Raw genomic sequence first — 14,751 nt, forward strand, 5'->3', positions numbered from 1 at the left:
AAAAAAAAAAGAAGAAAAGAAAAGAAAAGAAAAGAAAAATCAATGAAATAAAAAACTGGTTCTTTGAAAAAAATCAATACAATTAATAAGCCTCTAGCAAATCTGACCAATAGAAAAACAGAAGACACAAATTACCAGTATCAGGAATGAAAGACAAATATCACTACCAATCCTGCAGAAATTAAAAGGATGACAAGGAAATATTATAAACAGCTCTATGCACATAAACTCAACAAATTAGATGAAATGGACCAATTCCTTGAAAACCACAAACTACCAAAACTCACCTAAGATCAAATATATAACCTGAAGAGTCCTATAGCTATTAAAGCAATTGAATTCATAATTCAAACCTGTTGAAGAAAAAAATCTGTAGTGGCTGCTTCTGCTGAGGGACTAAAGCATGCATTTCTCAGCTGGGCACGGTGGCTCACGCCTATAATCCCAGCACTTTGGGAGGCCAAGGCAGGCAGATCGCTTGAGCTCAGGAGTTCGAGACCAGCCTGGGCAACATGGCAAAAACCTGTCTAAAGCAAAAATACAAAAAATTAGCCAGGTATGGTGGCACTCGCCTGTGGGTCCAGCTACTCGGGAGGCTGAGGTGGGAGGATCGCTTAAGCCTGGGAGGCAGAAGTCGCACCATTGCACTCCAGCCTGGGAGTGCACCACTGCACTCACCCACAGAGTGAGACTCCATCTCAAAACAAGCAAACAAACAAACAACAAAAATAAACCATGCATTTCTCACCCTAGCATTCCACTCTCTTTCTAACCAATTTTTCCATCATTCCTGGTGTGTTCCATTCAAACGGGCTGTTCATATCCTGCCTTCAGTTTTCCATCATTTCACCATGTGCTCATTTGTGTAATTCTTGGTCTGTTGAAATCCTACTTGTTCTTCAAGGCTTAAATCCTTGCCTTTCATATTCTCCCAGATCTCCTCAGCCTGCATTATTCTAGTTTTTAACAGAACTGTCTCCATGAGACACTGGGCAAAGCAGCCACAATGGCAATTGCTGTAAAAATGTTAGTGCGGTGATTATGAGATAACGTTCCATGTGAGGCATTATTTTTGTAATTCGTGACTGGGAACAAAAAATAATTAGGTACTAGGAAAAAATCTTTATATCTTCCCAGGAATCACTCAGCTTTATAATACCCAATAAAACTAAGAGCTGATCATGTTTTGCTTTTTGTCCTGGCAACCAGGAAGCCCAGAGCCAGTTTTCAAGCTACTCTGCCCACTATTTACATTTTTATTTTCTTTGGTTCTAGTTTTCTACTTGTGTTCATATTTCATTATTTTATTGCTTATGTTTTCACTGTAAAGCCACTTCAAATTCTTTGTAAGTCTTGCTATGGCAGACACTTAACGAATATCCAAATGACTAAATGAAAGCCTCTAAAATGCACATGCTCCTCAGAGCAAAACACTATCAAAGCATTACTTCTCTGATGGCCACTTCCACCTGGTGGAAGGGAAAACGTACTGGGTACCTGGGGGGCAGGGGTTTGCCTGTCATCAAAGAAGTTGTTCTAAGACCTAGAGTCATGTGTCTCCCTCATGATCCTTTTCATTCATGTCTCTACTCAGTCTTGGGGGATCCACTGATGGAGTGAGAATTGAGTTGAGCAAAGGCTCTGATGTGGCTGAACTTTAGGGCTGAAACCTACTACGGAGGACTACGGGATCTGCTTGGAGCTTGTGAAATAAACATAACTCATTTCTCAATGAAGACATAAAGATCTGCACAGACTAGTCCTTCTGAATACCCCTTCCTATCTGAAAACCACGCCCTGCTGTCATTGGAATTTGTGGGAATGGTCTATGGGGATTGACTCCAACTCCAAAGTTTCACTAATGCTAAAAAGGTATAAGGGATGCCTCTCACATTTATTTTTTGACTTAAGATACTTAATTTTTTTAAAAAATTTTTGTGGGTACATAGTAGGTATATATATTTATGGCGTACATGAAATTTTTTTTTGTTTTTTTTTTTGAGACGGAGTTTTGCTTTGTTCTCCAGGCTGGAGTGCAGAGGCGCGATCTCGGCTCACTGCAACGTCTGCCTCCCCAGTTCAAGTGATTCTCTTGCCTCAGCCTCACGAATAGCTGACATTACAGGTGTGCACCACCAGGCCTGGCTAATTTTTTTGTATTTTTAGCAGAGACGGAGGTTTCACCATGTTGCTCAGGCTGGTCTCGAACTCCTGACCCCAAATGATCCCCCCACCTCGGCCTCCCAAAGTCCTGGGATTACAGGCGTGAGCCACTGTGCCCTGCCCATGAAATGTTTTGATACAGGCATGCAATGTGAAATAAGCACATCATGGAGAATAGGGTATCCATTTCCTCAAGCATTTATTGAGTTACAAACAATCCACTACACTCCAAGTTATTTTATCTTTTTTATTATTTTTGAGGCAGAGTCTTGCTCTGTCACCCAGGTTGGAGTGCAATGGTGTGATCTTGGCTCACTGCAACCTCTGCCTCCAGGGTTCAAGCGATTCTCCTGCCTCAGCCTCCCGAGTAGCTGGAATTACAGGCATGTGCCACCACGCCCAGCTAATTTTTGTTATTTTTAGTAGAGATGGGGTTTTGCCATGTTGGCCAGGCCGGTCTCAAACTCCTGACCTCATGTGATCCACCCACCTCGGCCTCCCAAAGTGCTGGGATTACCAGCGTGAGCCACCCCGCCTGGCCTCTAAGTTATTTAAAAATATACAATTAACTTATTATTGACTACAGTCACCCTGTTGTGCTATCAAATAGTAGGTCTTATTCATTATTTCTATCTTTTTTTGTACCTATTAACCATTTCCACCTCTCCTCAGCCCCCCACTACTCTTCCCAGCCTCTGGTAACCACCTATGAATTCAATTGTTTTAATTTCTAGCTCCCACAAATAAGTGAGAACCTCTGATGTTTGTCTTTCTGTGCCTGGCTTATTTCACTTAGCATAATGATAGATACTTTCTTTGTCACCTTCCCTTACATCATTACCATCATCACTACCCCAGGTTCTCAGATACAGGTATCAAATTTCTGCACACACTATAAGAAACTTAAATATCTATCCTATATTATGTGTTTTCCAATCACTTGATCAGTGTTAATTCAAATAGTAGCTCAGGGTCCATGGTCTCTCAATTAAGAGATAGTAGACACACCTCAAAACTAGATTCCCAAGTCTTCAGGATGAACTCCAAATGCCTTAGCCTGGCATTCCAGACCCTCCCAGTGTGGATCCAACCTACCTCTTTACCTTGGTCCTGCTGCTCCCGACACCAGCCTCTGCTTACTCCACATGCAGCCTGAGCAGGGGTCCTCACTCACTCCCTGCAATGCCTCTGACCGTTTCTCCTGCTTGGAACGTTCTTCTGTTTCCTTTACCACTCAAGGCACAACTCTGTGGCTTCCCCAACTGTTCCGTCTGCAATGTCTCTCCTCTCTGATACATTTCCTGCACCACTTGTTTGTGATTTAATCATAGTTGCCTTTAATTATTATTTAGCTATTCTGAGCTTCTCAAAGGCAGGGATCATATCGACTAATCCTTGTTTCCTGTGTTCTCCCCCTGGCAGTGCTATTCAGAGAAGGTGGTCACTACTGGTTGAGTGCACGACCACCCTAGAAGGCCAGCATTTAAGATAAACATTTACTGGTTCTCGGTTAAAGCGGCTAGGCCAGTGCATCTAGTTGGCAGGGTGTGGTGTGAGGGGAGTAGGCCCTGGGCGCCAGCATCCGGGGGTTCTTAGGGTGACTCGAATATCCCTACAGCAGTAGGGCCTCAACAGGGGTTTGACATCGCAGCAGGGAGGGTCAGGCCTGTGAGGCCTTGGACTTTAAGAGCATCCTTCCTACAGGCCTCTCCGCCTGAGCGGCGGTTTCTGGGTTTTACCTGATCTGCATCCCTTTTCTGCAGGAGCACATGTCCTTGCGCAGGAAGAGGCTGTTCAGCGTGACCGCCCCGATCAAGAAGAAGAGCTGCTTCACCGCCTGCCTCACGAGCTCGGGGTCCAGGCCGTTCTGGCACATGGTGGTGTAAAAGTAGCTCAGCTGCTGCAGGACGGAAGTCATGGTGTAGCCGTCCGAGTCGTCTATGCTGGAGGAGCGCTTCCGGAAGCCTGTGGGCTTCAGGCCGGAAATGCCCTGCAGGCTCTCATACTCCAGCATGCCCGGAACTGCGGAGAGACAGGGAGGCTGCGCTGACACGCCAGGAGACACACGCGGAACGTTCCCGACGCTCTTCTGTTTGTTTCAGGAGATGGGACATTTTTCTACAAGAGTCAGTGGATGTACTTGTGATAGAGAAAGCAAAAGAATCATGGGTTTGGGACACGAGGGTGTGTGTCGGGGGTAGGGATGGACGGCTGTTTCCAGCGGGGCTGCAGCTCCTCTTCTAGGTTTGAAGCAGCACGTTTTTCAGCTTCACAGGAAAGAAAGCTGGTTAGCATGACAACTCATGGCCTGGGCGTTAAAGCCTAAAGTATTTAAATTTCAGGAAATTAAGGAAAGTATACAAGAATTCGAATGGGGCTTTAGGATTTCAAAAATACTTGGCTAAGCCAAAAAGTAGAAGTACCACATAAATAGCAGTAGTAGAAGTTTACCCAAGTTTTTTCCTTCAGGATAAATCATCCTTATAGAAAGAAAACTACCAACAGCATACTATTATTTATGGAATCATTTTAAGCAAGCAAAGAATTAAAAGGTAGATATTTACATGATTATATTTCCTCGGCTTTTTAAACAATGTTACACATAATCACACATTACACATACCAAGGTTATGTTTTAAAAAGTCTTAATGTTACTATAAATATTTTTTGGTCATCAATTCTCTTCTTACCTATTATCGGTTGGATATTCCTTTCCATTATGATAATAAATTGATGATATATTCGTATAGCCACATCACTGAGAATCTGTCTGTATTCTGAAAGGTCAAAATTGTTCAAGCAGTTCTTATTCTGTTGTGGACTATTATGCTTCATGAATTCCTAGAAGTAATTTTAAACATAAAATATTAGAATAATACAAATAGGTAGGAAATTAACATAATAATCAGCTACTATAACTCTTTTACCTTAAAACTTAATGTCTGATGTATATTAAATGAGTTAATGATGCTTGGGGTAGCATGTACCTTCTATAAGAAAAAAATTGCACTGATTTCCTATATGATCACAGTCTGTCATACTATCATTGTCCCACCCACTTCCCTACAAACATTGTCCCTGGAACCTATAGACTAAGTGGAAAAGCTCATAGAAGGCCCATGGAAGTGCATAGGAAAATGAAACAAAGCTGCAGAGCATCCAAGGAAACAAACTGCTATGAAGAGGTAAGTGGATACAATAAATGAGATTCATAACCTTATAATTACAGGGTACAGACAAAGTTGAAATATTTTAAAGTGTGTGTTATGGATTGAATGTGTCCTCCTAAAAATCATACATTGAAGCCCTAACGCCCTAGTGTGGCTGTATTTGGAGATGGGACCTTTAGGGAGGTAATGAGGTTAAATGAGGTCATGAGGATAGGGCCGTGATCTAATAATAAGATTGGTGTCCTTATAAGAAGAGACACCAGAGAGAGCTTGCCCTCTCTCTCCCTCTTCCCAACCCATGCACCCAGGAGAGGTCTTGTGAGGACACAGGGATGGAGAAAGTGGCTGTCAGGAAGCCAGGAAGAGAGCCCTCACCAGGAAGTGACCATGCTGGCACCCTGATCTCAGATGTTTAGCCTCCAGAACTGTGAGGAAATAAATCTCTTGTTTAAGCCACCCAGCCTGCAGTATTTTGTTATAGTAGCCTGAGTGAACTAATGGAATATGTCTAACATGTTCAAAGAGACTAAAGAAAAAGAAAAAATTAAGAATAGGACATTATGGGGCTAGGCGTGGTGGCTCACGCCTGTAATCCAGCACTTTGGGAGGCTGAGGCAGGCGGATCACTTGAAGTCAGGAGTTCAAGACCAGCCTGGCCAACATGGTGAAACCCCGTCTCTATTAAAAATACAAAAATTAGCCGGGCACGGTGGCGCATGCCTGTAGCCACAGCTACTCAGGAGGCTGAGGCAGGAGAATTGCTTGAACCCGGGAGGCGAAGGTTGCAGTGAGCTAAGATCGTGCCACTGTACTCCAGTCTGGGTGACAGAGTGAGACCCCATCTCAAAAAAGAAAAAGAAAAAAAAAAAAAAGAATAGGACATTGTGGTAAGAGACAGAGGTGAAAAGGAACAAGAGAAATTTTAGAAATAAAAATATGGTAACTGAAAAAGCAGTCAGACAGGGAAAAGAACATTCTATACATGGCTGAAGGGGGCAAAGAAAGGACAATAAAACAGTGCTGAATAAAACATTCTTCCACTAATGTCTCACAGATGCCAGTTTGTTGTAAATGGACTAGTCTGTGCCTCCTGTTTTGGTATTCCTTTTAGTCAGAGGTTAGATTTTCTTTACTTCTCCTTTTGTTCTATAGTACTAGTCAAGATTGCTGTTATATTTTATTTTAACTTCCTTCCATTGGAACAACTGGCTATCTATATGGAAGAGGATATTAGATCATTACCTTACATATCAATTTTGGATAGGTAAAAACATAATTAATTGTGAACTCTAAATGTGAACTACAAAAGTTTAGAAGAGAGTATCTTCATGATCTCAGGGCAGGGAAGAATTTCTTAAGACACAAATCATAAAAGAACAGGATTGACAGATTTCAGCATATCAAAATTCAAAAACTGTGTGACAAGGGACTTCATAAAGAAAATTAGAAGCTAAGCTACAGTCTATCCATATGATATAAAGACCTCCCACAAATCAATAACAAAAAAACCAACCCTAAGAAAAAGAAAGAAAAGATGTGACTAGGCAATTCAAAAGGAAACCCAAATGACCAATAAACATATAAAATTATGCTTGACTTTGCTAGTGACCAAATAAATGCAATTTAAGTTAACAAGATATAATTTTTTACCCTGACACTGGTAAAGGATAAAAATGTCTGTCAATACCAAGTGTTGGTGAAGGTATGAGACACTGGAAACATCATACACTGCTGGTGGGGCTGTGAAATGGTACAGCCATTTTGGAGAGCACTGAAAACCCTGAAAGCCACTTTGTTATTTTAGTTCAATGAAATTTTTCTCTGCGAGTACTTAAAGGTGGAGAACTCTTTTATGACATCAGCCTCCTGGAAGCAGAGTCAGAATGGCAAAGGAAACATATTTATAGATTATGGAGGAACAGTCAGGGTCCTGTAGAGAGAACAGCTGTGAAGAACAGGCATTTTAAACCAAAGCCTGTATTTTAGAGTCATAATGCTAAACGTCTTACAGCCAGAAGGAAACTTAAAATTCATCTTATCTACCTATTGATTCAAAATTAATGGAGACCTAGGAGGCCTAGTACCATGCCCAAAATCTAAGCTGCTTCCATAAGTCTCCTACCTGTGGTGTATACCGAAGAGTCCAACAGATAATGTGCTGTTGGCCTCCTGGGTGGAGAGAATAGAGGCTCTATTGAGCTCTGGCTCAGGAGGAGGTTATAGACTGGCTGTCAGCACAAAACAACAAGCAGGTGGGCGCCCCCTACCTCTTCTCCACTGTACTGCTTCAGGCAATTGAGAAAATGACAAGTGTTGGAAAGCCAAAAGGACAGCATTTCAAAGTCTTCTAAATGTTCCTTAGAAAAATAAGAAAAGACAAAATTGGACTTGATGATTACTTGTACCTCTGAGCATCTTACCTGTTTGGTTATTTGTAGCTTTTGACCAAAATTAATTTTTCTTTTATTCACTAAAGCTTTTATCCAGTTCATACTATAATTATAAGAGCTTATATTTATTTAATAGGTCACAGTTTGTAACATGTTTCTGTACAGGTTGTGTCACTCATTATGAAGTGTGAAGTGGGTCCTGAAGGGATGCATGAGAAATGCAAGTTTCACTTCTTGCTCTCCTAAGTTCACACTCTCACTGGGAAGATAGATAGAACATAGGTTAGTAGGTGGTCAAGAGCCCAAACGATGGCTGTAGACTGTGCTACCAAAGCTCAGAGGACGAGGAGAGAGGATGGGGAGGCAGAGCAGCCGGAGAAACCTCAGAGAGGCAGGAGGTCTAGCCCTTGAGGGAAATGGGTGGAGAGAGAAGGGCTCAGGACTAGGACTGTTGGGGAGCAGGCCTCCACTTACAGGGCGGAAGAAGAGGAACAAGCAGTGAAGGCAGAGCTACAGTGATCAGAGGGGGAAGAGGAAAACAGAGAAGATCCTGGGATTTAAAAGACAAGGGAGGAAGCTTTCAAGGAGATGGTGCTAATGCTTTGGTCAATTTAAAGAGAATACAAAGTAAAGAAACACCACTGGTTTTAGTAATAGGAGTTACTGGTGATCTCTCTGTAGAGTGATGGGTTAGAAGCCAGATTGCAAGGAGTGACAAAGAGAATTGGTGGAGAACACTAGTTTAAGCACTTTGGCAGTCCGGGGTGGAGGGAAAGGAATAGTGGCTGAAGAGGGTATGTGGGCACATTGCTGTAACTGCTGTGTGCTGGAGGTGGGGAGAGGGAGGTCCTGGGCACATGCAAAGGCAGAGGGAGGGGGCCACAGAGAAGTTGAGACTGAAGATGCTGGTGAGAAAGGGGTCTTATAGTCCTCATGCCACGCATCTCTTGGTTTATGAATATTTGGCTAAACATTCCAGAGCATCAAGGGGAGGCAAATACTGTGTGTCCTGGGCTGGAACACAATGCCAGCTTGTCTTACGAAAACCCAATTTATGCAAATATGGACAGGGAAAACATCAATTTATGGGAGCCCCTTCCAAAAACACTCTGGTGGCTCCTGTGAAGATGGTGACTATAAAGTATCCAGCACCAAACAAATGTGAATTTTCTATTCCTAACTCCAGATAAATAATGAATTCATGATATTTTTGGAAGGAGAGGAGAATTACCATACTCTGATCTCTCACAAATCTAGTTTTTATATTTCTTTCATCCTAGAGTTTATTAATTAATTTATTTATTTATTTTTGAGACAAGGTCTGGCTCTGTCACCCAGGCTGGAGTGCAGTGCTGTGATCTTGGCTTACTGTAACCTCTGCCTTCCGGGCTCAAGTGATCTTCCCACCTCAGCTTCCTGAGTAGCTGGGACTACAGGCACACACCACCACACCTGGCCAATTTTTGTCTTTTTTATAGAGACAGGGTTTTGCTATGTTGCCCAGGCTGGTCTTGAACTCGTGAGCTCAAGCGATCTGCCTGCCTCAGCCTCCCAAAGTGCTGGGATTACAGGTGTGAGCCACCATACCTGGCCTTCCCTAGAGTATTTAAAATAGAATTTAATTCCTCATTACTCTTTAGAACACATATTTTACTAAAAATGAGGTAGGGTCTCCCTAACTAAAAATTCAAATATATCCTAATATCAAACATCAGTTCCCTTTTGGAGGGGCATGGAAAACACTGTTATTTTAGTGTTATTTATGTCTTACTGCCCCCTTCCAATATGGATCAGTACATTGTAATTCCCAGAAACGGGTACTTTTTAACATAACTGTAAACTGGTCATTTCCTAGAAAAACAGAGAGAGAGAGAAGGTTTTTGTACTGACTCCACTGTGGCTACTGGAATTTCCACACTCAGGGTAGCACCAGGTCTTGCTTAGAACTAAGTCAACCACCCTACCCACACCCAAGATTCCAGAATGCACCAAGCATTACCAGAGAACTCTTTTTACAAAGCAACTATCCCTGTAAGCAAGGATCCAGGTCTGTTTAAAAAAATCTTCAACGCTTAGATACAGTTATTTACTCATTGATCACTTATGGAGTTTCCAGGAAAAATAATCAGTATGCTAAGAATGATTTTAGGATTATGTTTCAGTTGGAAAGGAAATTAGCAATAAACTTTATGTTAATGTTAAGTTAGCCTTCACAAAATCCCGCCCTTTGTCATTGTTATTTTTGATCATTATCCACTTGTCACACCATGAAGAGATGATTGCTCATAAAGAGTTCAGTTGGTGACTTCTGATATGTATACCATACACACATGGTCTGTGTCCTATGGTAGGTTCCCTCTTGCCCAGTGGTAAACTGCTGGCTGCCTGCTTGTCCAGTCATTCCAATAAGGACACCAACTTAGGGAATGGCCAACAGCAAGTTGGAAGGAACCTGGGTCCCTGCATGATCACGTAGAACAGAGCTACCTTCCAACATAGATGGCTCATTATGGAACTGCTATCAGCAAAGAAAAATCCTCCATCTTCTTTAAGACACTGTATATTGGGCAAAGGTAGGTGGCAGGTGTCTCATAGCTACAATAGCTTAACTTTACTAAGTAACTAACCTAACTAATACACAGTTCATCTTCATTTGTGGACTGGGAATAAAAATACACAATGTGCTTTTAGGAAGAAGAATTATATAATTGCCAAGGGAAGAGATGAGTAATTTTTCACTCCTTTTCATTTCTCATGATTTACTGTTGTTACAGAGATAGAACCTATACCCCTCACAGCTGATAACTTCACACCCTAAGGGGATAGCAGTGGTGGGGCAGTGGCTACCAGGTTGCAGTCTCGCCGGTAAGGCTTTGAGGCCTATGGCAGATGCTCATCCATTTATCTTTCCCTAACAGCGTGGCTCCCTTCACTAGTTGGGCCTCAAACTTGATTGAGGAATCACGTGGCTCACCACACAATGGAGGCTCAGGATGGGCAAAGACTGGGCATCTGGTTATTTCCATAGATGTGATACCAGGGGCCAATGTCAAAGGCATTTCCTACCTTAACCACCTGCTTGATGCCATTAATGGTGCTGTTCATGAGGGACTTCAGCATGTTGGCATCATTCAGAGAGTCTGCATAGCGCACACACATGAACAGGATATGAGCCGGCAGCCCAGGGATCATGTTCACCACCACACCACGGGGCTTCAAGTCTGAAGCAGAAAGAGCCAATAAGGATTACAGCTGACAGGTCAGCTCTTCTCCTAAGGAACCTGTGACTAGGGGCAGGGGCTTGTTTGCTTTTCTGTGCTTGACACAGTGCCTGAATGTGTATGGATTTATTTCCTCTTTGAGGATTTCCATCTGGCTCCTTTCTTGGCACAAAATACACAGGTGGCACTTGTTCCTCTTTTTGTTTACAAAGGACTTTCTCTTTCCTAAAAGGTTGAATAAGAGACAGAATCTTTATTTTTCCCTGGTGTGGCAACCCTGGATTTCAGACCCCCATTGTAAGAAAGAAACTCCAGTTCCATGCACCCCTACTCCAAGCGCTTTGATGAGGATGGGGTACAGTGTCCACAATCACATAAAGCTGCCTTGAATAGGGAAAGCAGGCATACCCAGTGCAGCAGAGGATGTCTGGCTGGCCTTGGGGAGAACAGAATGGTGGAGACGCTCAGTGGGGATGAAGGGCAGAGAGAAATCTTACAAAAAAAGTTAAGATAAGCAAACAAGGATGTCCCCCTGGCTGCAGGAAGACAGAAGAACAAAGAAGAGGCTCACACTGCATGACACCAGTGATGGGGGAAAAGAAAGGGGTAGAGGTGCTCACATGAGCCGAGGGGGTCACTGGCAGAAGAGGAAGGAAGGCTACACGTTGGCTTTCTGTTTGAGATCTTGGGGCCAGCTGATAGGGAGGCAGATTTTTCTCCCTATGCCAGAAAACCACATGGAAGGTCACAGTGAAGACAGTGCAGTAAGATTGGTTCTATGACCACCAACTCTTGAGCATGCACATGGGACATTCCTGTAACTGAGGCATGGCTGGGAAGCCCCATCACATTGTCCGCAGAGAAATTTCTCAGAAGTCAAATGGAGCACAGAGCCACGATTACTTCCATGGTGGCTCCTGTGCTGAGACACAAAAATGAGGTGATGTTTCTTTTCTACCCTGGCCCTACAATTTGGAAAAGGTCAGGGCAGTGGTTCTCAACTGAGGACAGGTTTGGCCCCCACAGGACATTCGGCAATACCTGGAGATATCTTTTATTGTCATCACTAGGGGTTGCTGCTGGCTTCTAGTGAGTAGAAGTCAAGGATGCTGCTCCATCCTTTGTTACTCCCCATTCACAGAGTTAACAGGTCAACAGTGCTGAGGTTGAGAAACTCTGGGCTGGGGGAAGAAGCAGTGGAAGAAGAAAGCAGAAAAAGGACCACCCCTGCCCAGGACTTTGGCACTGACTGATGTGCAAGTTCTCAAAGAGAAAGCAAAAATCCAGAGTTCCAGGTTTCACTACCAAGAATGAGGTTCTGAATGAGCTTGGCCTCGTCTTCTCTCTTGTATTGCAGCATTCCAAGGTACTCCTTGGGTCCTGAGGACGAGTGCACATCATTGGCTGTAGACAGAGGCAAACAATCAGCTAAATACCCAAAAGCAGCTTTCACAGGTCTCACAGTGTGACTACTCTCCTACCCTATTCTGGCTGGTTTGCATGTAAATGTCTGTGGCTTTCAGATACATTAAAACTGTACTGTATTGTATCCTGAAGAATTTCTCCAAGTAGTGATTCCTCTTTGTGAGTATATCAGTGAGTACAGCTGCTGCTGAAAAGGCCCAGTTATCCTCTGAAGAGCCTTATGAGTGCCTGATATGTATCCAGCACATGGTAACAGGAAAGAAATCCAAGATGTTGCCTTGTCTTCAAGATGCCGATGCTACTGTGAAAGAAGACTTGTGAAACATTTGGTGTGCAAAGTACCAATGTGCATGATCCTTACTGAGAGGGCTGTATTAGTTTCCTATGGCTGCTGTAAAAAGTTAGCACAAACATAGAGGCTTAAAACAACACAAATGTTTAATCGTACAGCTCTGGAGGTCAGAAGTCTGAAAGGTGAGCCAGGGTGGTGAATGGTGGTTCATTCATTCATCCCAGCAGTGGGGATGCAGCAGGGGCTGGGAAGCACAGACCTGGGCCCTGCTCTCATGGGGCAGACTGCCATTTGTCATTTATTACTGAAGGAAAAGGATCCTCAGTTTGCTTGTGGACATTTCAAATTTGAGGTGAGAGTTGGATAAGTAAGAATAAAGCTGCTCTTCAAAGAGATGAATATAGAAAAAGGAACAAGATACAGCCTTGGCAATAAGGCTGGGAGGAAGGGGAAAAGGTAATAAAGAATGAAAGAGTGAGAAATGTGAGCAGGAGCCAAACACAGAAAAGTTCAGTGACAGAAGCAGAAGGAGGGAAGAAGGGAGGAGGGTCCCTTTCACAGAGGCTCACGAGGACGCTTTATGTGTGCCGTGCAGTCCATGTTCAGGATGTCTGCTTCTTAGCTCTCTACTTTTCTAATAGAAATTTGGATACTTACCGATCCTACATATGTAACAGGGAGAGAAGGTGAATTTCAAAGCAGTTAATTGAAAACTTGTTCACAATTTCATTTTTTAAAAAAGGGAGCTAACAGAGGAAGAGGTTAATGTGTTAATTATAGGATGTCTCTTGCGAGTACATGAACGTATCTGGTATCATCTGAGCGGGAGGGAGCTGTCTTCCTGACCCAAAGGATCTTTTTGTTAGCCCAGCACTAGGTCCCACACCTCACCACTTGAGAATCATTCCTTTGGGTTTCATAAGGTTTGGACCAGAAAGAAAATAAACAGTTGAGTGCATGTTAGCCGTAGCTCAAAAGAATAAGAAAAGTATTGTTTCTTACCGTTGCCAATTGTCTTGCTTAGTGTCTTGACTTGATCTTGTAGCTTTTTAATCACTCTGTCCTTCATGTCTAGTTCTTCTTCAAGATCCTACAGCAATAAAAAGAAACCAGGATTTAGCTTAGAAGCACTTTAATCTATTTTTTTTTTTTTGGTAACAGCTTTATTGACCTACAATTCACATACCGTACAACTCACCCATTTAAAGTGTAAACTCAAAGGTTTTTTAGTGTAGTCAGAGTTGTGCTACAATCACCATTATTTAATTCCAGAACATTTTGTTACTCCAAAAAGAAAACTAACCTTTAGTGTCACTCTCTAGTTCCTTATTCCCTTCCAGCACCTGGCAACCACTCATCTACTTTCTGTCTCTACGGATTTGCCTATTCTGGACATCTCATATAAATTCATAGAATAGGTTTTTGTGTGTGTGTGTCTGGCTTCTTTCACTTAGCATAAGGTTTTCAAAATTCCTCCATGTCGTAGCATGTATCAGCATTTCATATATTCGTATGGCTGAATAATATCCTATTATATGCATATACTACATTTATCTTGCTCTTATTACATAGGAGTGCCCATCATAGAGAATTTAAAAATATGAATGTGGGAAAATGGGCTTTCTAGGTGTCAGAAGCTGGAGCCAGAGAAATGTGCAAAGATTTGGGCCTGGTTTTGCCTTTCTTTCCTGATAAGGAGGTGGCCTTGCCCATGCTGAAGTTGGCTCAAGAACCAGGAGAGTCCTTGGATACCTAGAAATATTTCCTATAAAGGACATACAGTGTTTAAGTTCTTCCAGATCTGAGCATTTGACACATATAGAATTCAGGCTTCTCTGATCCAGAAAGACCCACCATGCAGGGTCACTGCAGCTGTGTGCCGTCTAGGGACTCTTGGGGCCGAGGGACATTGTGCTGTTTCTACTCTGTGCGGCCACCTCTCCCTGCCACCATTCTGTGTCCCTGGGTAGACATGTTAGGAACTCTATTGACCTTAGAAGCGGAGGTGTCAGTACAGCTTCTTCCCTCCAATTCAAGCCCATCTTATAATATATCTAATAAAATGGGTCACCCATCAACCCATAACCCAG

The 14,751-nt window shown here is 42.8% G+C and overlaps 1 protein-coding gene and 1 long non-coding RNA gene across 5 annotated transcripts in view; one reads left to right on the plus strand and one right to left on the minus strand.

Moving 5' to 3' along the window:
* The window catches only part of LOC112129051 (uncharacterized), a 29,536-nt gene extending 24,618 nt beyond the window's left edge, over window positions 1–4,918 (plus strand). The window contains exon 3 of the long non-coding RNA XR_002911461.3: window positions 3,927–4,918. This is a non-coding gene — a long non-coding RNA (uncharacterized LOC112129051). The remainder of the gene's footprint in view (window positions 1–3,926) is intronic.
* MYO5C (myosin VC) overlaps window positions 1–14,751 on the minus strand; it is a 105,080-nt gene that overhangs the window by 12,445 nt on the left and 77,884 nt on the right. For 2 of the 4 annotated variants that reach the window (XM_024232524.2, XM_054531490.1), the window contains 6 exons: window positions 13,664–13,751; window positions 12,250–12,348; window positions 10,790–10,944; window positions 7,601–7,690; window positions 4,854–5,004; window positions 3,903–4,185 (listed from right to left, as the gene is read on the minus strand). In XM_024232524.2, coding sequence (XP_024088292.2) covers window positions 3,903–4,185; window positions 4,854–5,004; window positions 7,601–7,690; window positions 10,790–10,944; window positions 12,250–12,348; window positions 13,664–13,751 — 866 coding nt within the window. Of the gene's footprint in view, window positions 1–1,912; window positions 3,473–3,902; window positions 4,186–4,853; window positions 5,005–7,600; window positions 7,691–10,789; window positions 10,945–12,249; window positions 12,349–13,663; window positions 13,752–14,751 lie in introns of those variants that run through there. The other 2 variants (XM_063716156.1, XM_054531489.1) reach the window with 2 other exon arrangements.

The sequence above is a fragment of the Pongo abelii genome, chromosome 16, assembly GCF_028885655.2.
Source record: "Pongo abelii isolate AG06213 chromosome 16, NHGRI_mPonAbe1-v2.0_pri, whole genome shotgun sequence".
Taxonomy (NCBI): domain Eukaryota; kingdom Metazoa; phylum Chordata; class Mammalia; order Primates; family Hominidae; genus Pongo; species Pongo abelii.